This window comes from Diceros bicornis, chromosome 20 (assembly GCF_020826845.1).
Source record: "Diceros bicornis minor isolate mBicDic1 chromosome 20, mDicBic1.mat.cur, whole genome shotgun sequence".
In the NCBI taxonomy this organism is placed as follows: Eukaryota; Metazoa; Chordata; class Mammalia; order Perissodactyla; family Rhinocerotidae; genus Diceros; species Diceros bicornis.
In genome coordinates this window covers 61339340-61365962 of record NC_080759.1, presented here as the reverse complement: position 1 = coordinate 61365962, position 26623 = coordinate 61339340, and the positions used below count along the sequence as shown (strand labels likewise).

Below are 26623 nucleotides of genomic sequence, written 5' to 3'. Positions count from 1 at the left end.
TAGGACCAGCCAGCAGGCGGGCGTGCACGTAGAGTGTTTGCTGAATGAGTGAATGCAGCCTTGTAGCTTTCCGAGGGCTGTGGTGCAAGGATAAGGCTTGATCTCCGATCCTTCCGGATTCTGCCCGAGGGGGCAGAGGGGAGACCATCACTCACCGTGAACTGTCGCACCTCCCCACTTTCCACCAGCTCGCGCTCCTTCTCGGGCGTGATGGCGTAGGCCAGTTTCTAGAAGAGAGGAGAGAGCTTGGGCGCCGGCACACGCTCAGTGAGGTGGTCGACACGCGGTCAGACGCGGCAGCCGACAGCCCCCAGTCCTCTGGGACCCAGGAGCAGAGTCCAGCCCAACTGCATATAAGCAATAGAGTAGAGAAAGGCTTGTGTCTACGTCAAGCTTGCAGTGGGCTCTGGCTGAAGTGAACAGCACGCACCCCGCCCTCCCCCCCCCCACACACACACACATTCAGCCGGGGGAAGCTGGCCTTCCTTCCTCTCAGCTGATGCCCCGGGGACTGGATGAAGAGCAGAGTGGTGCTCCTCACAGATCCCTCGGGCTGCGTCTCAGCAGCTAGCACTGCCTGACTTTCTGGGGCCAGGTTTCCACTCAGGTGTCGTGGCCCCAGGGGACACTCCCACAGGTCGCTGCAGCCCCACCTGTCTCAGCTACTGAGATCACATGTGGGTGATGTTCAGAGTTTGGCCGGCAGGAGGTAAGGCCCGCTGGGCTGCAGGCCCTCTCTCCTGCAGCCTGACACAGAGGGGTCCCCACAGGGACAGCCTGGCTGCCCACTCTTCCCCTGGGCTAGGCCCTGCAGGCCAGTGAGGGGGGACGTGAGAGGGGTCTCCACCCCATGGTGCCATCTGGCTTTGCTGGGGGCCACAGGGGCCCAGGGCTTCCTCCCTCCCCTGGCAAGAGGCACGGGCAGTCCGAGGGCCCGATGACCCTGGCCATATGCTGTGCCTGCCTACTCCAGGCCTGGTCTGACTGCTGAGGGCCCTGCTGAGTGCCAGCCAGTGAGGGGCACCTGCCTCGGCCTCCAAGCCCAAGGGAGGCCGCGTGGCCTCAGGAGGAATACTTTGACCAGCCGAGGAGCAGCACAGGGCTTCACTGCCCACTGTTCCCAAAAAGGATGGCAGAATGCGAGCACAGAGCAGCTTCTGAGAACTGCTGGCGGCAGCTCTGAGCAAGCGTGTGGGGTGTTCCTTCCAAGGAGGCCCCTGTCCCTTGTCTCTTCCAGGAATCCCAGCGCCAGGATGTGAAGTGGTGAGAGCCCTGTGACCAGTTCCTGCCCCCTCATTCACAGGTGATGCTGGAGCTGCCTGACTGCAAGGCCCCAGGGTAACCCCTCAACCCACACGAGGCTCCCGCCTGGCAGCTCCTGCTGTCCCTCTCGGCCTCACGTGGACTCGGCCCCAGGAGAGGGCAGGGGTCACCCCTGATTCCACCCCCATCCTTAGACCACTGCCCTTCCCACCTTTACCCCACACTGTACAGCACGCATGCACACACATGGCACACACACAGGCACAGACACAGGCAGGTACACACACACATGCACACGTGAGCACGCACACACACATAGACACACATACACATATAGACACAAACACAGACACACACACAGATATACACATGTAGACACGCACACAGGCACAGCCCCCCTTCCTCCCGAACCAGCCCATGGCCGGTCAGCCTCTCATCTCTCCATCGTGGTCACTGTCCCTCCAGCCCCCTCCTGCTGGTCAGAGATGAACAGGCAGGAGCAGACCTGGGACGTGGACACCCACCTGACCTTGGTGGCCTCATAAGTGGGTAAAAGGGCAGAGTGAGGCTGCCCTGTCCAAATACGCACCTCCCGCAGGGAGCCGGGCAAGCTGCAGAACTTGTAGGCCGCGTAGATGGGCACCATGGACATGGAGGACACGGCGATGGCCCAGCCCAGCACGTTGGCCCACTCGGGGAAGACGTAGGCTCCATAGTGTGGGGGCCTGAATGTCACGATGCTGACCACGACCACGAACTGGAACAGAGGGACAGAGGTCAGGCGGTGGCTCCTGGTTGGAGGGCTCAGGGCGAAGTGGGGGACTGAGCGAGCGTATTGTGGTAGAGGGTCTCCCAGGCACACCAGCTCAGGGATCCCAGGACTTGCAGACGAAGCAAGCTCGGGCAGCAGGCGGCTGCTGCCCTGCAGATCCCGGGGGCGGTCACAGGACGGTGCTGGTGAGGGCACATCCTGTCAGGTCTTAGATTTGATTGGCAGGAATTCGGTCAACTGTCCTTTGAAAACCTTACACCTTGTCACATCCGGGAGACCTGAGCGAGTAGTGAATGGAGCGCAGGACACCTGGCTTGTCTAGTCACACGCCTGACAACCTCCACTCTCCGAGCAGCAAGACAAACACGTCAGACAGGCCTCCAGTTGCCGGGTGGGGAGTGATCAGCGGCTTCTGGGTGTCTGGGCGCAGCTCAGCGAGAAACCCTGCTTGTCAGGAGCCACACGCCTCCTTTCCGTCTCCCTCTCTCACTGGTGAGGCCCTTGGGTGGGCCCAGGAAGGGGTCTGCCTGAGCCGCCTGCCCGGTCCAGCCACGCCCTGCTGACCGCCCAGCCGGGTGTCAGGGAGGCACTCAGCTCTATGCGTGGCTCATGGGCGCTCCACTCAGACCTGGACAGCCTGTGAACGGCCGGCTGCAGTCACCTGTCCAGACCAGGCAGGACAGTTTTGGCTTCGTGAGCCATTGGGTCTCTACTGTCGTGTGGTGGCAGCACGGACAGTCCATAAATGAATTGGCAAGGCCATGTCCTAACAGAACAGGTGCTGGCGGCCTTGGCCGTGTGCCTGAGCTTGCAGACGATAAAAGCCAGCAGCCACTGGACGTGCTGGCGGTGCCACGCCTGGGGAGGCCCTGAGGGCAGCGCTGTGACAGAATCTAAGTCACTCCTGTCCCTGGAATTTGAGTACTTGTTGCCCCGGAAGGTCTAAATTGTTTTTCAGTCCTTAAGGCAGAAGTCAGTCGACGACCTCAATCGTCTCCAGCCTCCCCTCCAAGGCAGAGGTGTGGCCGATATGGGACGCACACGGGCCTTGATGGGGTGGGGGGGTCACCCTGGACCCCAGGTGAGGTTTCTCAGTGGGTCTCATTGGGGGTGCTTCAGGAGACTAGAGAGGATTTTAGGGGCCAGGCTGTGACCCGCCAACTCCAGACCCTGGTCTCCAGGCAGCACAGATCCCCTCCCGCAGCCTGAGGGGCATCCATGTCGCTCACGTGAAAACCCACTTGTGGCCACGGCTGGACCTCGGGGCCGGCATGGGAGCCGGGCGGGGAGGGACCCGCCATGCCGGGGCCCTTACCAGGAGGAAGCAGGGGCTGACAAACTTCCAGCACAGCCGCCAGTAGAGGCTGGGCCGCGTCCCGGTCATCTGCTTGATGTCGTCGCTGAACTGCCGCACGCCTGAGGGGAAGCAGTGAGCAGGCAGTCAGGGCGGCACACTCTAGACCTGGGCCCCACCAGCCTCCTCGCTGACTCCCAGCACCCGCCTCAGCAGACCTCACGCTCCAGCTGCACGCTGGCGCCCAGCCTCCTGCAGCGGTGTCCAGACGCAGTCCAGACCGCCCAGTGTCCTCCTGACCACGGGGTCCCCATGCACGTCCCCTGTGGTGACACTCAGTGCTGTCTGCTCCTCACCCCTGATGATCACTAAGGGAGACCCCGGGGGCCCTGGTGACTCTCCTGCCCGCTCTCTGCCCTCCTCCCACCCGGGGGTCCCATGGCTGTCCCTGCCTCCCCTCTGCAACCATTATTTTTTTTCACTTAAAAAATTGTGGCAAAATATATATAACATAAAATTCACCATCTTAACTGTGTTTAAGTGTATAGTTGAGTGGCATTAAGTACATTCACACTGTTGTGCAACTATCATCACCATCCATCTCCAGAACTTTTCCATCTTCCCAAACTGGAACTATGTCCCCATTAAACACCAAATCCTCATTCCACACCATGCCCCCCAGCCCCCGGCACCCACCATCTACTTTCTGTCTATGAATCTGACTACTCTAGGGACCTCCTATGACTGGAATCATAGAGTATTTGTCCTTTAGTGCCTGGCTTAGTTTACTTAGAATTACGTCCTTGGTGTTCATCCATGGTGTAGCCTGTGTCAGAATTTCCTTTCTTTTTAAGGCTGACATATTCCATTATATGGAAACAAGCATTATTTTTCAAGGAAAACTATTTCTAGAAGCTTAATGAACTGGTATTTTATCCAGGAGATCTTAGGAGTGATTTCTCCTGCCGTGAATCTGGCCTGGCCTCTGTCGTAAGCCCACAGCTGGTCTGCTGAGCCTTGGGTAGGTCATGTGCATGTCACATGTGGGGACACATTAGAAAGACACCTCCATTGAGAATTCCCTCTTCACACTCCAACTCCATCACCAGAGCCCTGGACACGGAGATGGACGCGGGGGGTAAAGTGGAATGGAGGAGGGTGAACCCCAAGGCCAGCAAAGAGAGGAGCATCCGTGGGGGCCCCTCGTCCCCTCTGGACCCGGCTGCATGAGCAGGTGCTGGGTCAGCGGCTCTAAGACCCACGGGAACCTCGGTACACTGGAAGGCTGGCGTATTCTGTTGCCATCTCACTAGAAATGCAGATTTTGTTTCATTTAGATGAGAGGGGATGAATTGCTGTTTGGAGAAATAACGGGCTTTGAGGAGTGTGAACACACTGCAGGGCTGGCTTCTCTCCAGCTTCCACCAGCAGCGAGGCAGCGGCCACGGGATGTGTTTGAGGTGCTTCCTCTCTGTCTCTGAGGCTTTATTTTGGGGGTAGGGGGAAGAGATGACAATTTAAAATGACTGACAAATATTGATTCCAGGGGTCATGGGGGCCAGGAAGGCACAAAGATTTCGACATCTCCCTTTTCTGTAGAAAGAACATAATGGAAAAAATGTTCTTAGAATATGAACTATTTTTCAGGTTAAGCTTCTCAAAGCCAGAGTGTTTTTTAAGGTTATAATTTCCATGGTTCTGAGGCAGAAAATATGACCCCCTTGTATGACACTAGGGGTACTATGAAATTGGGGTTTGTGCAACACCACACACCGTTAGCTTTGGGCTGGATCACGCACATTTATAGATCCTGTTATACGAGCTTTGACTGTAATTCCCTAAGGAAACCTGGTCAGGTGAGTTGACTCGGCACTATGACCTCATTTTACAGAAAGGAAAACTGAGAGAAGCGGGGGTGGGAAACTTGTCTGGTTAGCACACTGGGAGAGGGTAAAGCCTCCTCCAGCACAAGTTTCCTGTTGCTGTCAAAACTACACTTGGACACCCCAGGGAGCAGGGTCAACATCCTGGGAGGGCCGGAGGTCGCGGCTGCAGGTTGGGGCCAAGTTAATACTCATCATCCCCTGGTCAGCTGAGCATAGAGACCTCACCTCCACCAGCAGTTAGAGTCCCAAAGTCCCAGGAACCATTCTCTCTCAAGAACCAATTAGGACGTCTGCACAGCACAATTATGTGGCCACATTGCATGCCTCTGACCACAGTAAGGATTTTGGGTGCCATCCAGGCTGTCTTTGTTGATCCAATTGAACAGACAGTTGCCGAGCCTTGCGTCCTCGTGATGCTGTGGTAACCACAATTTAAGCTTCTGGGTGCTAACATGCATCTCTTTTCAAGTCAGCTTTGCCAGAAAGGAAGCAGCACAGCAACAAAGCAAGAGCACGCCAGGCCGGCAGGCCACAAAGACGGCACAGTGGCCAGGTCTTCCGCCCGGTGAAGTGCACCAGCCCTGGAGCAAGGCTCTGTCCTTACCGTAGAACCAGGCCACCCCAATGGCCTCGATGAGCACTCCAAAGAGGATGGACGTGCCGGCCGCAAAGTGGTCCAGCAGTGTGAAGACGTAGATGCCGCCCTGGAAGAAAGGGGAGCACCTGCTGGACTGGGGGTGCCCCGGCGTGGCACACCTCACCCACAAAAGCCTCACCCACAGAACCACTTTTTGCAAAATACAAACCTGGCCTGTGGATTCAATTTACAGATATGTTCTCTTTGACTCCTATAAAGTCTGATTTGAGTCACTAAAATTCAATCCACGTGCAGCTTCCTGGGGACACGTCTATTACGCAAAAATAAAAACGACCTCTCCTCTCCTTTCCCAGGTCATCCAGCACAACAACCAAATGCCAAACCTGGCAGAGCCACAGGGGGAGGGGAGGTGACCCGGCCCCTGCACCCCATGGACAGGACCCCTCCTCGCCCTCCAGCCCCACAAATGCAACAGGCAGGCGGCTTAGCAAAGGGCGCTCCCAGGGGAGCTGTCCAGGTGCTGAAGTAACTCCACACCATGGCTACTCCGTGTGACCAAGGCTACTCTGAGTGTGAGCACAGCTACCCAAGTATGATTTCAAGTCATGGGTGATGTTTTTTTCGGGGGGGGGGGGACATGCAGCTCTTAGAAATGCTTCGGTTCTGTGTGCCTGCCAGCACCAAGCAGGCTGCCCAGCACCAAATGCTAATGAGACACCGTCAGGGGAAGCTGAGTGAGACACATACGTTGGTGACGCAGAACAGGGAGAGGAGGAAGGTCGCCAGGACGATGAAGAGAGTGAAGAGCTCCCGGTGCCGGTGCAGCAACTGGAACTCGTCGATGAGCCCAGTGATCACCGACTCCATCCCGCCCATCTGCAGCCAACACAGAGCAGGGATGTGCTGTGGGGCGGGCGCTGCACCACGCCTGGGCACGATTTATGTGTAACTCAACAGATGTACACCCGGGGGATGGACACAGAGTAGGGAGCTGCGTGGTGTCCAGGTGCAGAATGCCCTAAGACAAGACAGCCCTGGAGAGGGCTTCTCTCGTGACATGGCCATTGGAGAGGGAGGTCCTGGGGATGGACACTCTATCCACTGGCGAGTATTTGCACGGCCACTCTGCAGTCCTCGGGGGTGAAGCACTGCGTGGCTGAATAACCCTCTCCACTGCATCACCACGATGTCCAGCTCTGCTGGACTCTTCTAAGAAAATGTCCCTCCACAAACACAGCTTAATTTTGTCCCCAGGGAGGACCTGGCCTGGCCACTGGCTGTGTCCTCACTGACAAAGCCTTCCCGACTCTGAGCATTGTACTGGTGGGGGGTTGCCCAAGCAGCCAGCCAGTTTGGGGACCCTCTTTGCCCTGCTCTGTCGCAAAAACTTCCTCCAGGAAGTGCTGTTCATGGGATTCATCCCTGCCAGATGTGCGGTCCAAGGGCTGTGGTCTGCCCAGTGGGCTGGTGACCAGGCTGGTCAGGAGATGGAGGTGGAGGGCTACGGTGCACGACAAATGTTCACACATGGGCGGGGAGACTCGCGGTTCTCTGCACTTTCCAGGAAGCTCAGGTGAGCAAGACACCCACGGCCCACCGTGAGGTCTTGGCTGTTGGTCCTGAGCAGGCAGTGGAGAAGGAGGAGCCAGAGGACGGCCGGCAGGACCAGAGCCGGCTGAGGGCCCACCCTCCGCCTCTCTAGTGCACATGCACACCCACATGCACACTTACATGCACATCCGCACACACAGCCACATGCACATGCAGGGCCACACACACGACGTTCAGTGGGCAGGCCTGGGTGCGGCTGGTGCCTTCTGCTGCCCTGCCCTGCAAGTGTATCCATTCTCTTGGGGGCTATGGGGTCAAGGAAAAGGATGAGCCAGGAAGGGCCTGCCATGACCCTGTGTGGTCCCGTCTCCCCCTTTCCTGCACTGCCCTCTTGTTGCCGGCCCTGCTGCGTGTGTTTAGGACCTGGGATTGCTCGGACAGAGGGAACAGATGGTGCCCCAGTGAAAGAAGAGAGGTGAGGTGGTCCAAACACCCCATCCCAGGACGGGTCTCAGGTGATTGTGGGACCCCTCCCTCCCACCCACGGTAAATGAGCCTGCAGTCATGGGCGGGGCCCCAGGGGTATGCGAGGTGCTGAGGTGACTTACGGCGCTGTCGATCCCCAGGGTGAGCAGCATGACAAAGAAAACCACAGCCCAGGCCGAGGACAGCGGGAGTGTGGCCAGCGCCTCCGGGTAGATGATGAAGATCAGCCCGGGCCCTGAAAACAGACCCTGCGGTTGGCCCACCTTGTTGCTACACACTTATCCCCCACCCCCCCAGAGGCCACAGCCTCTTCATGGGCCTCCTGCAATGGGACGACACAAAATCTTTCCATCGCCTTCTTTCCTGTTCTGCCCCTATGAATTCAGTGGACACGAGGCCCAGGACTCCAGAGGATGGAAGCCCACAAGAGTCAGGGGCCTCTGTTCCACCCCCACCACCCCATGGCCCTGTTCCTCCAAATCGCCCGTGTGTTCCCCGGCTAGGGGGGCGCTGGGAGAGGAAAAAGGAGAGCAAACCAGCGTAGGGGAGGGGCCCAGAGGAGGGCGGGAGGGGCACACACACGTGTTCACCCACTCCCACTCACCGTGGTTCACTTAGCAATTGTCACAGATAGTCTCCTGTGCCAGCGAATTTCTCTAAGTATCTAAGTATGGTCTTTAAAAACCACGTAATAGGGGCCGGCCCTGTGGCTTAGCGGTTAAGTGTGCGTGCTCCGCTACCGGCGGCCCGGGTTCGGATCCCGGGTGCACACCGAGGCACCGCTTCTCTGGCCATGCTGAGGCCGTGTCCCACATACAGCAACTAGAAGGACGTGCAACTGTTACATACAACTATGTACTGGGGCTTTGAGGGGGAAGAAAAAAAAAAGGAGGAGGATTGGCAATAGATGTTAGCTCAGAGCCGGTCTTCTTCAGCAAAAAGAGGATTAGCATGGATGTTAGCTCAGGGCTGATCTTCCTCACACACACACACACAAAAAAACCACGTAATAAATACGGAGATACTGCAATTGAGTGAACGTTTTCCAACATGTTGCTGGAAAGGGGCGTGTTTCTGCTCCCGTACGAGCAACCCTCTGACCATCCCCTTTGAAACATTCCCTGCTGGGCCAGGGACAGGCACATTTGGGGCACCCCACCTGCCCCAGGTGGGGGAGAGGAAGGCCGTGGGCTTGGAGGGAGCTGGGGGAGGGGAGCCTTGCGGGACTCAACCAAGACTCCGTGCAGTACGGCCTCAAATGATGCCAAAGTAGAAAACATTCCCCCAGGAAATCAGTAATTGACTGTTTTCACGATTGACTTTACAAGATGTGCATCCTTAGCTCCCTGGCATGGCCCCTGAGCCTCTGCTTACAGAGATGCAACTTACAACTTCTCTGATTCTCCCAGGCCACAGCAGAGCCCGTGTCAGGCACCAGCCCAAAGGAACAGGGCACATACAGATCTTTCTAGAGAATCGGACAAAGGCCAGAGGCAGGGTCCACCTCCAAAGTCTCTCAGGGGGCCTGTTCCCAGGCCTGGGCCCCCTGCAATTCCCGATGCCCTGATGGAAGGGGCACGGTTTCCAGTGGGGGGCAGGGGCAGCTCATCTGCAGCGCCGTGAGGTCTAAATGCATGGACCCGAGGAGACACACGTCAGCTGGTTGAAGGTAATGTCAACACCCCTGCCTTTCACTTCGTGCCTCAGTTAACATTTCACCCTGTTTTCCTGAGAATTAGAGCCATAAATGACATTTACTTTGCCTGTCATAGAAATGCATAGAAGACATTCGGCGTTACTTTCAGAGGTTAATGGAGGTTTTTGCAAGTGATTGCTATTTATCATAATAAAGGGCAAAGAGAGCGGTGAAAATGCATAAATGCACCATGAGTAAATTTCACTGCTCCCTATGTATTTGCATCATGCTCCCTTTCTCTCACCTTTATTGGATTTTTTTTCCTGGAGGAAAGAATATGGACTTAGGAAACACACTCACTGAGATTTCATCCCAGCCCCTGCTTTCCCACCGCAATCTTGGGGGTTCCCCGGACCTCTGCTTTCTACTTTCAAAGTGGGAGTCCCAATGCTTGACCCCAAGAATTGGATGGGATATTGAGGGCTGACCCAGGTGGAGAGCTCAGGGCACAGGCGGGCCTGGCCCACTGCTCCCCTCCTCCCCCAATTTGCACACCCGCCCCCACTCAGGAGTAGAAAGACCCAGGAGGAGACGAGTCAGTGACCCTGCAGGGGCTTTTATGAGTCTCAGGAGCAGCGTCCAGGAGACGATGGGCCCTCCTGAACGAAGTGAGGCTTTCACTTCACATTCCAGGCGTGAGCCGCCCCTGAGCCGGGGGACAGTCTCCAGGGGGAGACTCCGCATTGCTCACCCCAGAACAATCCTGAAGGTGGGCGAGGGGTTGCAGTGATCTCAGGAGACCCTGGGGTTCTGGACTGGCCCAGTTTGAGGCTGCCTATGAGACGACTTTCTGCTCACATACTAGAACCAAGCAACCCCCAGATGCCCAGGGGGCTTCGGCAATCAGAGCCCCCTCAGCACCCCATCCCTGCCTGGCCTCCCGGCTCTCTCCTGCCTGGCACACGTCCTGGGGCCAAGGCCTGCGCCTGGTGTCACCTGAACCCACGCCCTCCACCCACCCCCCTCCCACCCTCCAACTTCCCGCTGCACAGAGCGGGTTGGCCAGGGAGCAGGTTGGGAACACGGGTCTCTGTTGCCACCGTGTCCCAGAGACCTCAGAGATTTCTCTAGTTATTACCCAGATCCCATCTAAATGTGTCATGGTCACTGGGTGTTTGGAGGGAAAAGCTTTGGAACAGATTAACTGTGCATGGCGAGTGACAATGTCCACCCCAGAGACTGGGAACCAGACCCTCGACCTGCAGCCCGAGTGGCCTCTGCCAGGAGCACGCAGCCAATGGGCAAATGCGCCACTGGCCATGTGGTCCCAGTGAGAAGGGTCCAAAAGGGAAGGAGCAGGGAGGCTGCAGGAGGTGTGGTGGGCCTGCGGCCGCCCCCCGGTTACTTGGTTCTCCCGTTGGTTCTCTGCGCTCGAACCTGTGCCACTGCTCAAGTTGGCAACCCTCAGGAACAGCACTCAAGGCCTTGTGCGCATCCGTTCCTCTCAGGGTGCAGGGAAAACACTTAGAGAACTGGGAGGCCAGAGCCACGTGCGGGCGAGGCGTGGGGCCCTGGGCCTACCCTCAGGGGACTCACCGTCCTTGGCCACTTCCCCGATGGGCACGCTGTGCTTCTGGGCCAGGTGCCCCAGGAAGGAGAAGACCACGAAGCCAGAGGAGAAACTGGTCAGGGCATTGACCGAAGTGGTGATGACGGCGTCTCTGGAGGAACAAGACACCCCGCCCAGCACCGGCGCTGGAGCAGCCGCGACTGCCAGCTGTTATCCTCCATTCCCCGCACCTGAGGGGCTAGCGGGCTTGGGGGGGCTGCTTTCGCAGATGGACATGCGGCCCCTTCTGCAGCCGCACAGAGCTGTCCTCAGGCTGGCGCCCTCACCGGGACAGACCCTCCCACCAGGGTCCTCCCGGCTGAGCGGCTCTGGGCCTGTCCAGCCTTTGGCCTGGGCGGGCCCTAGGGTGACCAAGTGTCCATGTTTGTCCAGGGACCAAGAGGCTTCTGGGACTTGCAACTCAGTGCTGAAGGTGAGATGGTCTCCACCAGCAATGGTGGGGTTCAGGTGGGGCAGAACAGACGACAGGGGGTCCCCACCCACGCTCAGCGGGGGCTGCCGGCAGGGCTTATCGACGCCTCCCGGGGATCTTGTTAAAACGCAGGTGCTGTTGGGTGGGTCTGTGGTCCCATGTGCTGCGTTCCTGTGTGCTCCTGGGGCACAGGCCCACTCTGAGGCCAGAAAGAGTGGGGAGAAGGGAGGGTGTGAGGTCAGCCCTCCTGGGGCTGAGCAGAAGGACGTGGGCTTTGTCCACAGAGTGCCCAGACCAGGTGGGCCCAGGGTGGGCTCCGGCAGGGGCTGTCTCGGGACCCGCCGTCCAGAGTCCACCCCCGTGTGGGGCCTCCCCGTCTGTCCAGTGGTCCGTCTGGCCACTTTGCTGTGAACACTGTCTTTGTGTTTTTACTCCATTTTTATCCTTGTGATGAGGAAGAAAATAAACACAAGCTCGTAAAGGTCAAAAGAAGTAGGTCCCAGATGAAATTCTGTTCCTGTTTTAGGAGGATTTCGGGTCCAGCACACGGCTGCAGGCCACTCAGGTCATCCTGGGCCGGGTGGCACTGGCTGATGCCCTCAGGGCCGGGGGTACACAGTGCTGCCACTTTTCTGCCTGTCCTGGTGCTGGGTCACCTGGCCACCTTGGCACAAGGTCTGGGATGCTCTCTGGGGCCCAGGCTCCCACAGCGCAGGCTGGGAGGGGACACAGGCAGGCACTGCCTCGTGGGGGACGTCTCAGGGCAAAGCCTGACCCTGAGCACTGGGAGGATGAGGCTGCCGGGGCCTGGTGGGGATGGAGGAAGGGGCCCGAGGGAGAGGCCCTCAGGGGGGTCTGGCTGCAGGTCAATCTAGGAGGCTTCCTCCCAGAGAGGTGACAAATGTCTCCCCGTGCTTCAGTGTGCCCCTTAAAGCGAGAATCAACATTCTGCCTGCAGCTTCCCCAGTTTACTTTCCTCTTAAAAAGCCATTCTGGCTGAGAGGTTTCACTCGCACCACTTATTTCCCCCCTCCATCCAGGGACAGGTGACTTCCAGGAGTCAATGCCCATCAGCCCTGCCCCCACCTGATTCTGCAGACCCTCTGATGGCATCGGGGGCCCGGGACTTACCTATAGCAGTTGTTGGTGAATTTATTGTAACTGGAGAAGGCGATGAGCACCCCAAACCCAATGCCCAGTGAAAAGCAGATCTGGATGGCAGCATCGATCCACACCTGCACAGCGCCGGGAGGGAGACCGAGAGCCACTATTAGAGACGATTGTGGGAGCACATTCAACCCGCGAGCTGAGCTGTCACAAAGCAATCATCCAAACGACCACCACAGCTCCTCATCCTCCCTTGACCTCTCTCGATGGTGTCTATAGCTGAGATGCCACGGGCTCTGTGGAACAGAGTTGCCTTTAAACTCAACATCATTATCAATGAGCAAATGGCATCGAAAATATGACCACTGGCAAATGCTGTCTCAGGGGATAAGGCCTTCCCGTGTCGCCGGCCTGAAGGAGCATGTAAAGGGGCCGTGTCTCTGTGCGTTATTTTCCATTTCCTGTGGAACAGCAGGACCTTGTTCCACACAACCAGAGCTGATCGGGTCCATACTCTTGTGACAGCGTTAGTTTATTAAATGCTAAGTAATGTTGATACCTTGACTAGACATGTGCCACTAATATCCACTTTATGTCTTTCCCACAGCATTTACAGACACACGTGCACACCATTAGCACACAGCGGCACACGTGGAAAGGCCCGTGAAGCCCAACCGTGGCTCAGACACTGGTGTGTGCTCGCTCGATGCAGCACAGATGGTGTACCGGGGGCAGCTTACACACAGGGAAAGTGAAGGTATGTGGCCGAGAATTGGACCAATATGGTCCAGTATTTTAAAAGTGAAACACAGCCTGCTCGAGTCGGGGTGATGTGGAGACCACTGGGTGAAGTGGGCACCCGCCTCGCCCCTGCACAGCCTTGGGTGGGGGGGTGGGGGAGCAGCTCAAACCCACCCTGGAGGAATCACTCTGGAGGAGCTGGCATCCCACCAACAGCCACTTCCACTTCTGGGCCTCATTTCCCTGCAACGTTGCAGCCTCTTCTCTCTCTCTCTCTCTGGACCCCTCTCCCAGGGCCTGGCCAAGCCTCCTCCCTTCAGGCAGCTGTCTCCAAATATTTTAACCCAGGATGATTTCTTCCGTTGCTGAAGAAATCTGCAGCCCGACTCTCGACTCAAGTTTTTGATATGGTGCGATTTAGATCTCGCTCTTGTGCCGTGGGCACCGAGAGTGTTTCACCTTCGAGGTCTGGCTTCCTGAGGAAGGAACCCAGGTTCACGCAACCCTGACATGCCTCAGCCTTGCTCAGATGATGAACACGGAGCTAGAGCTCAGGGCTGCGTTCCAGGTGAGTGCCAACACTCTCTGCCACAGGCTGGGCAGTCTTGTCGGTGCTTATCCGAGGAACCCAAGTGGGTTCCTCCAGGAAGTGGGATGGCCCAGGGGAGGAGGCCAATTGGCAACAGGCTTCCACTCTATCCCTGCAGAGACCGAGCAGGTGACCTGCTCCCCTAACTTCCTTATTCTGGTCCTCGCAGCTCCTCGCTATGCCCACATGTCCCCCTTCTCAACCAGATGGCAAACTCTGCTGGGCGGGGACAGGTGTGCAGGTTGTCCTGCAGAGCTTGGCACACAGCAGAGCAACCTCCACCTGCTGGATTTACAGGGCGAGTGAGAAATTCCAGCCGAGCTGCTGCCTTTGGGATTTCCTGCCCCAGAACACAGGCGCCCCATGGCACGGAGCCTGCGGGGCCACAAGTGAAGGGCATACTCACGGATGCCTCACAGAGCCGATGGAAATCAACGCTCAGGTAGGCTCGGATGCCGTCAATGGCTCCAGGAAGAGTGATTCCTCGTAGGAGCAGGGCGAAGAGGACCACATACGGCATGGTGGCTGTGATCCACACAACCTGGGGAGAGGACAACTGTCACTGGGCTGCATCAGCCACCTGTTGGCAGGGAGTGCACCCCGGGTCACCCTGATGGTTTGTGCTAAGAGAGAGGTGGCCTCTGGTTGGGAAGCCCAATGTCCTAACATTCACAGGACACCAGCTCAGCAAATGCTCACTAGATAGAGACTGTTAAATGCCTCCTCTCCTGTGCATCTTTCCCAGGAATTAAAATAGGATGAACAATTGGCAAGGAAGGAACATTCCTTTTCTGCCTCTAGGTTGTCGCAGTGGGCAGGAGTGGCTGAATTTCTGAGTGAGATGCGAGCAAATTTGCACTGATTGTGCAAATGTGCACCTGGATTATGTGCAGAAGATGGACTCTGGGCTGTGGGAGGAGGGAGGGAAGGGCCCCTGTCATTATTGAAAGGTCCCGGTGTTGGCACATCACTGCGGGTATTATCAAGTGTGTCGGACACATTTGGACAAAATTGCTTCAGGTGCCCAGATAATAACCAAAATATTTTCAGTGGCACAAAATAATTTATGTTGTGCTTGTCTTCACGCTGAAAACACTCTGCTGTGGGTGCTTCCCTGACACCACTCCTCAACCACAGCAAAGTGCTGACTTCCCAACCAAACCTCGGCCCACCTGTCCACTCCTCAACCATGGCCACCTGTCTGCTCTCCAACCATGGTCCACCTTTCTACTCCCCAACCATGGCCCATCTGTCCACTCCTCAACCCAACAATGGCCACCTGTCCACTCCCCAACCATGGTCCACCTGTCTACTCCCCAACCATGGCCCATCTGTCCATTCCTTAACCCAACCTGTCCACTCTCTAATATAACCAAGGCCCCCCTGTCCACTCCCCAAACCAACCACAGCCCACTTGTCCACTCTCCAATCAGCCACCTGTCCACTCCTCAAGCATGGCTCACCTGTCCACTCCCCAACCTACCACAGCCCACTTGTCCACTCTCCAACTATGGCCCATCTGTCCACTCCTCAACCCAACCATGGCCACCTGTCCACTCTTCAACCATGGCCACCTGTCCACTCCTCAACCATGGCCACCTGTCGACTCCCCAAGCAGGCCACCTGTCCACTCCTCAACCCAACCATGGCCACCTGTCTACTCTCTAATCTAACCATGGCCCCCCTATCCACTCCCAAACCCAACCACAGCCCATCTGTCCACTCTCCAACCATGGCCACCTGCCTACTCCCCAACAATGGTCACCTGTCCACTCCCCAATCCAACCACAACCCCCCTAATCACTCCTAAACTCAACCACGGCCCCCTGTTCATTCGCCAACCACAGCCACATGTCCACTCCCCAGGTGGCGAGGCCTGTAGCCTCACCTTCCCAGAAGTCTTCACTCCCTTCCACAAGCTGAAGTACAGGAGGATGATGACCAGGACCAGGCAGAACGTGAGCTGCCACCGGGGAGGGCCCAAGTCATCAATGCCACGGCTCTCGTGGAGGTGCAACACGCCGCGCCTGGAGAGGGAGGGAGATGGGGGTTCTGGAAGGGCTGGACAGCTGGAACCGGACAGCTGAGCTTGCCCAGAGACCGCTCTCCCCAGCTTGGCACAGCAGAAAGCACCCAGTCTGACAGGACCAGACTCCCCGCCGAAAAGGCAGGCCCACAGCTGAGACGCAGGGTCTACCCTTCAGGAGAGTGGAGAAGACGGGCCGCAGCATGCTGGGAGCCCACAGAAGCCCAGCCTGGCCCCTCACCCTCAGCACCCTGTGTTTTGGAGCCGGGGGAGGGAACGGGCACCTTGGGTCTTTGAAGGAAAGGAGCTGCAGAAACCAGAGGAAGGTGCTGGGCGATGTGGTGCACACTGTTGCCCATGGGACCAGCCAGGGCCCCTTTGCAGGGATGAGGCTGAGCGGACTTGGAGCAACAAAGCAGGACACGCAGGCGCCTGCGCTGTTCCCAAGGGTGACAGCTGCCGACACTCGCTCACGCAGCTCCTGCCGCTTCCAGGAGGACCCGCAGGTAACAGACTCGGATGATTCTGCTCCAGGCATGCTCAAGAGCCCGTCTTGTGGAGGGAATCCATCATTAGGGCAGAATACGAGGCCATGTGGAAAGGAGACAGAACTAATGGCCGGTGGGGCACTCCCTGCGGGCCAGCCAGGGGTCCCGGGCGTGTTTCCACACAGGTCTCATTAGATCCTCGTGACCACCTGTGGGAAAGGCATGTGCCGTCTTGTCCACCTGCACCTGCCGCCTCACCCTCGCAGTCGGGGCTCTGAGCCAATGCCAACTCCACGGCTGGGCTGCTGCCTCGGGAAGTGGAGGAGCCACGTTAGGAAAGGAGCCGTCACTGCCCACATCTGCTGAGGTCCCAGGGAAATGATCCTGATGCCCGTGGGAGAACATGGCTGACCCCAGCTTTCCAGAGCTTTCCACCAGCCACAGGCATCACGGGGCTGCATTGGAGGAATTTGGGTCTTCAAACTCCAGAATCACAGTCTTGTGGTAGAGGAGGCCGTGACGGGTGCAGAGAACCCACCTCAGCACTCCCGACTCACTCAGCGCAGCCTCATGCAAACTGTCGCCATCAGTCTCTCTTTTTCACGGAGCTCAAGGCCCCTGCTGAAGAGAAGGGAGCCTCCTCGTGCTGTCAGCCGTATGCACAGTGTGAGGTCACCACTGGGATACTGCTAAGCCTGCTAGGTCCCACCTGCCCTGCTGGGTCCTGCCCTCCCCGAGCCTGCCTCCCTGGGTCCTGTCGCGCCTCGGGGCCTGCCCTTGTTTTTAAGCTCACTGTTTTTCACCTCAAGACAAGTTTTGCAAAACCTACTTGTTATTAAAACCTGAATTATTTTACTTTTATTGGTTGGATTTCATTTGGCTAGGTTGTAACTGAACTCATTTTTACATATAAACAGCAATAGAATGTAGCTAACTAGGCAGGTAAGATTGTAGCCACAAAAAAGGAACATCACAGTCAACGTGAAATTTTGGAGTTGACGGGAATGGCTGCTCATCTCTGAGACAAATGCCACATTTTAAAAGAAGCCACCTCAGTCAGGACGGGGAAGCCAGCCTCGGGTGCCCGGGCCCAGGGGCAGGTGGACCTGGGGAAGGGTCTGCCAGAACCTGCACACACTCACACCATTGCAGCCTCCCAGGTCCACCCACCCTGCCGGCCAGCCGGGTGGCCCTGTTCACGTCCATGAATTCGTACGTCTCCATAACTACAGTGTGCGACTCAACTCAGGGTGACAGCCCAGTTCAGAATCTTTCAGGGCGGGGACAGCCTCGTGGCAGAGCGTGGCTCCTCACGGTGAGTATTTCTCTTGCACCTGTCTGGATTCCGAGAAGGGGAAACGGCGCACCCCCAGGGACTGTGACCACCCTTCCAGGCTGGACTGGACCACACGGTGACGAAGGAGGGGACGGCAGGAGCTGACCCAGGTCCCAAAAAGATTCGGAGAAGACCAGATTGGAGGAGAGGGACAGGCCTGCAGGTGGTGGGGGTCAAGCAGTGTGGGCTGAGCAGGGCCAGGCAAGGCGAGGCAGGAGCAGCACACCAGACTGGCTGCTGGCCATGGGGATGGAGGAGGGACTGTGAAAGCACTAACGCTGTGTTTGTAAGAAGAAAAGAGCAGCTCAGGAAGAGCAGACGGTCAGTGAACCTGGGAGACAAGGTCTGTTTCCTGCGGATGGAGGTTGAGCGATGCTCAGAGCAGCATCTTTTCTGGAGAGAGCTCGGCCTCAGCTACATGCAGAGGAAGGGCAGGGGAAGGGTGAACGAGATCGCTGAGCCCCCAGGGCCCAGGCCCCAGCACTTTCCTTCAATGCAGCCTCTGGTGTCTCTGGCCAGCCTCCTCCCAACCCAAACTGCTGCTGGGAGCAGGACGGAGCAGCCACAGGCCGGTTCAGTTTCCCATTCCTGCCAAAGACTCACTCCACAATAGCTTTGCTGAGCCACTAGAAGTGTGATTCAGATATACGCACCACAGAAACCTAAAGGAACAGAATTTGGGCACAGGACAAGAAAGGGACCGGTCCTCTCCACACCCTTGTGGGGTGGCGGGGTGGGGTGGCTGATGCAGTACCCAGCCCTGCGTCCTTCACTTCCCTAGGCAGACGTGGCAAGTGGAGTGTCACCAACCCAGAGGAGCGGACCCCCCGCTTACTCAAAGTACTCGGCGGCGGGTGTGGTCCTGAAGCTGTCGTTGAGGCCCGAGCTGTTGCTGGGGCGGGTGTCTGAGCAGCTGGGGCTGTTCCAGGTGTTGTTGCAGTGGACCCACGGCAGCTCTGTGGTGAAGGAGGAGAAGAAGTAGTGCAGCGCCCAGGCGATGATGACGTTGTAGAAGAAGCCGACGTAGAGCGAGACGAGGATGACCGCGAAGCCCACGCCTAGGGCAGGTGAGAGCACAGAGCCACCCTCAGCAAGCTGCCCCTTCCCACGTTCCCTTACAGGCGGCATCTCCAACCCCGTGCTGGCTGTTGGCTGCCACCCTAAAACCAGGCAACGTCTCTAAACACACAGGGGAAGACGTGAAAGGGCAGATGCCAGATGATGCTGTGGCCACAGAGAAGGGCTGCACCCTTCCACAACCATCTGTGGCCATCTACATCCACCCAGAGACAGGTAGGGTCATCTAGGGCCTTCTTGGTACAACCAGGTCACCCACAGACATATAGATAACTGAGGGCCATCTATGGATACCCACTACCACTCACAGCCACACAGGATCAACTAGGGTCATCCAGGCTCACTCAAGGTCACCTAGAGCCACTCTGGGTCAGCCGGGGCAACCCAACCCAGGGTTTCCAGGGCGACTGGCCATGCAAAACCATCAGAATCATCCATAGTCACCCATGGCCACCCAGGGCCACCCAGGGCCCTCTAAGGGCACCCAAGGATACATAGCACCACAAAGAGTCAAGAAAGGCCACCCTCAAACCATTAAGGGTCATGAAGGGATGTCCAGGCCCACCCATGCCAACAGAGCCGTAGAAGGTCATCCAGGGTCACCCAGGAATACGCAGTGTCTCTCAGAGCCATCCAGGGACACCTAGAGCCATTGATAGTCACTGAAGGACAACTCCATGGCCATCCACAGCCACTGAGGCTCATCCAAGATCATCAAGGGCATCCAAGACCATCCATGCTCTCTAGGGCTACCTAGACCCATCCAGGGCCATTCAGGGCCTCCCATAGCTACTCATGACTCTCTCTAGACTACCCAGGGTCAACAGAATCATCTGGGTTCATTCATAGCTACCTGGAGCCACCCAACGTCACCCAGGACCATTCATGACCATCCAAGGTCTCCTAGGGTCATACATGACCATCCAAGACCTCCTGGTGTTTCCCAAGGCCATCCAAGACCATCAAGGGCCACCCAGAGCCATATATGACCATCCAGGGTCTCCTAGGGCCACTCAGGCCCATGCATGACTATCCAGGGTCTTCCAGGGCCATACATGACCATCCAGGGCCTCCTAGGGTCACCCAGGGCCATCTAAGACTATCAAGGACCACCCAGTGCCATGTATGACAAGCCAGGGTATCTCAGGGTCACTCAGGGCCATTACTGACCATCCAGGGCCACACAGCGTCATACACAACCATCCAGAGCCTACTAGGGCCACCCAGGGCCTTTCAGAGTGCCCTTCCCAGGATCACAAAACCTGGGATTTGGGACGAGTCATTGAGGGACTCCTGGCTCCTGCTAAACTGGAGCAGAACAGAGTGGTGAGCAGTCTTTGGAGCTAAGTCATCCTGACTATAGTGGGCAGATGGGTCCGGCAGTTAGAAGACCTCTTACTGTTGGTCAAGGAGCTCCTCCTTATCCCACGCTAGACAAGCACTGTCACATTCTTGCTACCGTGGTTCACTTTATTAAGCTCCATGCAGAGTTCTTTTGTTTCAACATTCCTTCTCAGCTTTGTTGATTGGATTAGTTTGGGCTATAACTTTAACGTACTTCATTAAAACCTGGTTAGATGCTGTGCCCTGTCTTGCCTGCTTGTGGCCTGGAGTGGAGCATGCCTTTAAGGTGACTTCTGCAGGGAGTGGCTTGGGTTGTTTTTTATGGGTATCACCCTTAGGAGAAGCTATTTTCATGCTCAGGGCACTTCATTAAAATTCTCTCCCTACCCTGAAAACAAAAAGAGAGGCACTAGAATTTATGTATGTATATGTATGAAGCAGATCCAGTATCAGGAGTGGCCTAAAAGAGGACAGTCCCTGGCGTGAAATCCCTCTTGGAAAACGTGCTTAGTAGCAGTGGTGATAGAACCAAAACTGTTTCCTTTAGAAGGCCTTCTCCAGTGTGGAATTGGTCAATATCAAATAATTCTTTATTGCAGTTCTGCTCACTGAGTTCCTTAGGAGAGAGCCTGGGTTGTGATTGACAGTGAACTCACCCAGGCAGCCATGTTGTCATGAAGCCGTGTTGTCAGGAAGCTGTGCTGTTGGGAAACCATGTTCTCACGGGACGTGAGAGCGTGCATGTGGGGCTGGACAAGGAGCAGATTCCTGAACACGCACGTCCACATGACCTTCCCTCCAGGTTCTGACACGTCCATGGGAGTGTGGAGAAATGCCCGCGTCTACACCCTCCACTCCTCTACAGTGGGGCCGACGTTCATCCCCATGGAGTCAGGTTTCCTGTCTTAACCCAAACTTGTCAGGATCAAGTAGCGCTTTGAAATCCCCGGAAATCGTTTACTGACGTTTTATAAACTGTAACACACACCCCTTGGGGTCATCATTCTTTCTCTCTCCCGCAGGCCCTCCCCAAACCCTGCCTCTCTTGGGCACCCCGGAAAGAGGCGGATTTCTTTGACTCAGCACCAGACTCCTCGGTGGGAGGTGGGGGCCCGGGGTCGTGTCCCGTAAGAACCTGACACACTGAGACGTGAAGGGCGATTCTCGGACATCCAGAGACTCGGACTTTGCATCACCTGGTCTGCTCGCGGTGGAGGCATCCTTCCTCAACGTGTGCCCAGGACAGTCACTTGAGGGTGGGCATGCTTAATTTCTGACTTGGCACTTTAATGCTGTATAAATACTGACCAGAATGTGAGTTCATCTCAGCCATGACCGCGTGACACGTTCGTGCTGCCCAGCAGAGCCGGGGAGAACACGATGGACTCATCTCTGTCTTGAACTGTTAGTCTGGGTTCACTGCCCTGGACAGATCAACACTGTGCCAGCCAACAGACGCTGAAATGTCCAACTCGACAGGCGCATTTGTTGCTAAGAGGTGCCTGGCTTCCGCCGGGAAACGATGATGGCGTGAGGTGAGCTTCAGGCAACACATTTAAGCTTTGACTTCTGTGTGCAAACCCGCAAAGGGGACGCCGGCACCCGGCTCCTGAACTCAGAGTTGTCCCTCCATGGCTCTGAAGATGCGTGTGGGGAGCCGTGGGCAGGGAGGTCTCTCTGTAGCTCCATTCTAGGGTGGGCCTGTGAGTCAGTTAGCCTAGGAAAAAACTGCTAACATCTTAAGATTCACCAAGCAGGCCATCAAGAAGGAAGAGCAGACAGCGCCTGGCAGGAGCCCTCACGCCTGGCCAGTTAGCGCTTCCACTGCTGCGAGGGCCACGTCCTCCCCTCGGAGACGACCTCGGCAGCTGTGAGACATTCTCACCCCTGAGGCAGGATCAGTTGCTGACTCTGAGCATAAGCCCACTGACCCATCCACAGCGCGTCCTGGGAGACAACTGGGCTTCTGCTCTCCTCAAGCACGCCAACTTTGCAAGAACTTCTGAGAAAATCCAAAGAATGATCTTTTAATGGCCATTTTCTTAATGAAGCCAGTTGTCTAAAGCAGGCGCCTCCTTGTGTCTCTTTGAGGAAGGTCCTGGAATTCTCCCTGGGCCACCAGCTCCTGGGACATGGCCTTGGCCCAGTGGGCAGGCGGGACCAGAGGCTAGGCTGGGCAGTCAGACAGGTCTGGGGTTGAATCCTGCCCTGCCCCTGATGGGGCAACGGGGCGAGTTACTCAGTCCCTCCTGTCCTCAGTGCTGCACCTCTGAGACGAGACAGTGCACGGTGGGCTTCACCAGGGCTCCCTGAGGATGGAGTGAGGTGACCGTGGAAGGGTTAGTCACCAGGCACGCCCTGGGGTCAGCACGAGGTCTTTGCCTCATGGCACCAGGGCAGCCTGGAAGCCTCAATGGATAACTAGATAGTTAGATAGATGGTAAATAGATGGTTAGGTAGGTAGACAGATGATAGATAGGTGGATGATAGATGGTTGATAGATACACGATACATAGATAGACAGATAGATAATAGATAGTTATGATAGATGATAGACAGATACGTAGATGATAAATGATTGATAGACGATAGATGGTTGATTGATACATGATAAATAGATGATAGAGGATCGCTAGATAGATGGATAGATAGATGGATGATTAGATAGACAGATAGATAGATAGATAGTGTTATGGGTTGAATTGTGTCCCTCCAAAATTCATTTGTTGAAGTTCTAACCCTCAGTACCTCAGAACGTGACTTCATTTGGAGACAGTCTTTACAGAGGTAATCAAGTTAAAATGAGGTCATTAGAGTGGGCCCTAGTCCGATATGACAGATTTCCCTATAAAAAGGGAAATTTGGATATAGAGACACACAGAGAGGGAAGACGGTGTGAAGACACAGGGAGAAGATGGTCATCTATAAGCCAAGGAGAGAGGCCTGGAACAGATTCTTCCTCACAGCCCTCAGAAGGAACCAACCTCACCAACACCTTGATCTTAGACTTCTAGCCTCCAGAACTGAGACAATAAATGTCTATTATTTAAGCCACTCAGTCTGTGGTACTTTGTACAGCAGCCTTAACAAACTAATACAAATGGATGGATGGATAGATAGATAGACAGATGATAGGTAGATAGATAGAGGATAGACAGATTAATAGATAGGTAGATATGGATGATAGATGATGGATATATGATAGATAGATGATAGATAAGTAGGTAGATAAATAGATAGCTAGATATGGATGATAGGTAGGTAGATAGATAGATGATAGGTAGATAGATAGATGATAGTAGATAGATGATTGATTGATAGATAGATATAGATAGGTGGATATGGATGATAGATGATGGACAGATGATAGATGATAGATGGATAGATAAGTAGGTAGATAGATAGATATGGATGATAGATAGCTAGACAGATGATAGAGAGATGAACGGTAGATACATAGATAGATGATGAATTGATAGATAGATAGATGATAGGTAGATAGATAGGTAGATAGATAGACAGATATGGATGATAGACAGATAGGTAGATAGAGAGATAAATGATGGATAGACAGATGATACACTACAGATGGGTAGATGGGTGTTTTATCTTATCTGCCTTTAACACCTTGACAAAATAGCACCACTAGGGAATTGCAGGATGGCCTCACCTGGGAGCAAGAGGATACACTCTGGAATCCTTGGTCATTACAGATCTGTAAGGCAGCACCACAGTTAAAATGGTGTGTCCACGCGCATAGTTATCTAGCAAAGCAGAACGGGATGCACATGACTGGTCCAGAGCTGCCGCCCTGGCCTACGTCCCTCCAGGGTGCATGGAGGCGCCCAGTTACCTTTCAGGATGGGGCAAATCTTCCAGACGCCGGCGGCGCCCTCCCTGTTGAACTGCCCGAGGGCCAGCTCCATGTAGAAAAGCGGCATGCCCGCGATGACCATGAAGAGCAGGTACGGTACCAGGAAGGCGCCTGTGGACGACAGCACACTCAGCCTGTGCCGCGGAGGGGCCGCCTGCCGTCTCTGCAGCTGACCAGGCACGTCACCCCCATCTCTGCTTCTCTCTGGAGCTCCCCGCATGGACACCCTCCAAAGAGAAGTCACAGGCTGGGCTGGGTGCGCCCCTACCTCCATGCCTGGCCCCACTGTCACCAGCGCCCTGACACATCCCTACTGGAGCCCCCCCTCCCCGAGTTATGCAGTCACGGAGAGTAGAGCAGACAGGCCCTGCCTGTGCTGCCGCTTTGCTCCTGGCTGTGGCCCCTGCCCGCCTGCCCTGAGGGCCTGGCCTCTGCCCCTCTTGCTCCTCTGTGGAAACGCCCCTCTTGAGTTCTGAATCCTCTGGGATCTGTGCTCCCAACTCCAGCCCTATGAGGGTTGCGTTCTGTCCTTCACAGCCTGCCTCCCTTCGGGGCCACGCTGAGGCTCTGCTGTCAGGTGCTGCCCAAGGGGCCAGAGTCCCTCCAGGGTAGCGCCTTGCTCCTCCTGGAGCTGTGCCCCACCCCGGCACAAAGTTCAAGGCCCCACGGGCTCTGCCTCCCAAAGCCCACCTGCTCTGCCTCAAATAAGGGGGAGCCCTAAAACGGCTCTGCTCCTGGGATGGGGGGCAGGCAGGGAGACCCCACAGCTCCATCTGTCTTTGGGCAACTTATTGTACCTGCTTAGGCCTCGTGACGGGCAAGGCAACACCAACCTACTCAGGGGCAGTGGGAAGGCCCTCCCCAAGACTCTTCCAAAGCCCTCCACGTATGCAGGGCAGTGACCAGGGAGTGGGGAGGCCCAGAGCCCTCCACATGTGCAGCAGTGACCAGTGAGTCAAGGAGGTCCAGAGCCCTTCACGTGTGCAGTATAGTGACCAGTGAGTTAGGGAGGCCGGCAGGGGAAGTGGAGGCGTCTGGAGGGCTCATGGGAAATGAGCACCAACTTAACTGGCTTCTCAACCTGAATTGTTTGGGTGACCCTGCCCCTCATCTTAGCTTTCTGCCCTGGGTCCAGGGACAGCCGTGGTCCTAGGTCTGGTCGAGTTCAGGGAGCAAGGGGAACGCGGCAGGCAGAAGGGCACATTTCCAGGGCATCGTCCACCACTCCAGGTTCAAGGGCCTCCACACACTTTGTAAACATCATTTAAGTTGACCAAAGATACCCTCTCTTTGAGTCTTTGAGCATTTTCTTTCCACAGTGAAAATCACCTTTGGGGACAGGAGGCCGAGCCATGGCGCCTCCAACCACCAGCTCTTGGTTTCTGCTGCCCTGGCCTCAGTGTCCTCCGCTGTGAGGTGCAGACATGGAAGGACACCACTCTGAGCTCTGCTCCTATGGTTTTGTGACACCCACCTGGGGAAGCCTGCCCCCGCTAATGCTAAGTTGGGAGCCCCACCTCACACGAAAGACAGTGTTATCTTGCCAGTGCGAGCGTTTCTCAAAAGCGCCTCCAGCTGCTGCGGGCTCCAGCCCAGCAGGGGCGCCGGGAGCGGGGGCTGGGTCCAGACTCACCCCCGCCGTTTTTGTAGCACAGGTAAGGGAAGCGCCAGACATTGGCCAGGTCCACCGCGAAGCCGACCACCGAGAGGAGGAAGTCGACCTTCTTGCTCCAGGTCTCCCGCTCTTGCGCCTCCACGGGGGTCTGGGGGGGGTTGATGAGGGTGGAGTTCGTGAGCTGCACCCCATTTTGCTCCTTGACCAGGACGAGCTCCACTGCCTTCAGGCCCATGGTGTTGGGCTCCTTAGCTGGGGCCACCATGGAGGACATCAGTCCCACGGAGCATTTGCTCCTGTTCATGGTTAGACTGGACTCCAGGAATTCTGTGCTTCTTCCCTCCTGGTCTTCAGCCAGCATGAAAAATAAACACACACAAGCATGCAATGATTTAGGAGCAGAACTGCAGATGCACCCAGTGGCAAGACCAGCAATCTCAGGCACTTACATTCGTTTCCTTGGGGTGGAACAAATACATTCCAAGCACCTAAGATGACACAGCCAGGGCTGAGGACAGTCAGAGATGAGCTAGTTCTCCTCGTGGGAGCTGGGGGAGAGGAGCCAGGAAACCCCAGGACAGAGGCTGCTTTGCTCCCTCTTTCCCCACCACCCATCTCCGTCCCTATCAAAGTGCAATACTGTGTAATCTCTAACTTTGCTTTCAATAATAATGCAAGATGTCACCTCCGCCCTCCCCACCATTCCCAGGGAGTCATTTCACAATCTTCAAATAGCATCCAGTAGTAAGTCGTTATAACAGTGCATATGTGTTCTTTATACTCAACAATAAAAGTAAGGAGCAAATTTTCTATAACCAAAATCAGCCACAGTAATTCAAAGTTTAAATATAATGATCACAACAGTTTCCTCAAGGAGTGCCTGCATGGCCCACACCAC

At 56.0% G+C, this 26623-nt stretch overlaps 1 protein-coding gene across 1 annotated transcript in view; it reads right to left on the bottom strand.

Annotated features, from left to right (window-relative positions):
* SLC6A3 (solute carrier family 6 member 3) overlaps window positions 1-26039 on the bottom strand; it is a 29887-nt gene extending 3848 nt beyond the window's left edge. The window contains exons 1-13 of the mRNA XM_058563515.1: window positions 25744-26039; window positions 24090-24221; window positions 18651-18873; window positions 15854-15992; window positions 14372-14506; window positions 12660-12763; window positions 11083-11207; window positions 7973-8085; window positions 6561-6689; window positions 5820-5919; window positions 3351-3451; window positions 1853-2020; window positions 156-227 (exon numbers count right to left, since the gene is read on the bottom strand). Coding sequence (XP_058419498.1) covers window positions 156-227; window positions 1853-2020; window positions 3351-3451; window positions 5820-5919; window positions 6561-6689; window positions 7973-8085; window positions 11083-11207; window positions 12660-12763; window positions 14372-14506; window positions 15854-15992; window positions 18651-18873; window positions 24090-24221; window positions 25744-26029 — 1827 coding nt within the window. The 5' untranslated portion in view covers window positions 26030-26039. The remainder of the gene's footprint in view (window positions 1-155; window positions 228-1852; window positions 2021-3350; window positions 3452-5819; window positions 5920-6560; window positions 6690-7972; window positions 8086-11082; window positions 11208-12659; window positions 12764-14371; window positions 14507-15853; window positions 15993-18650; window positions 18874-24089; window positions 24222-25743) is intronic.
* Between the last annotated feature and the right edge of the window lie 584 nt (window positions 26040-26623).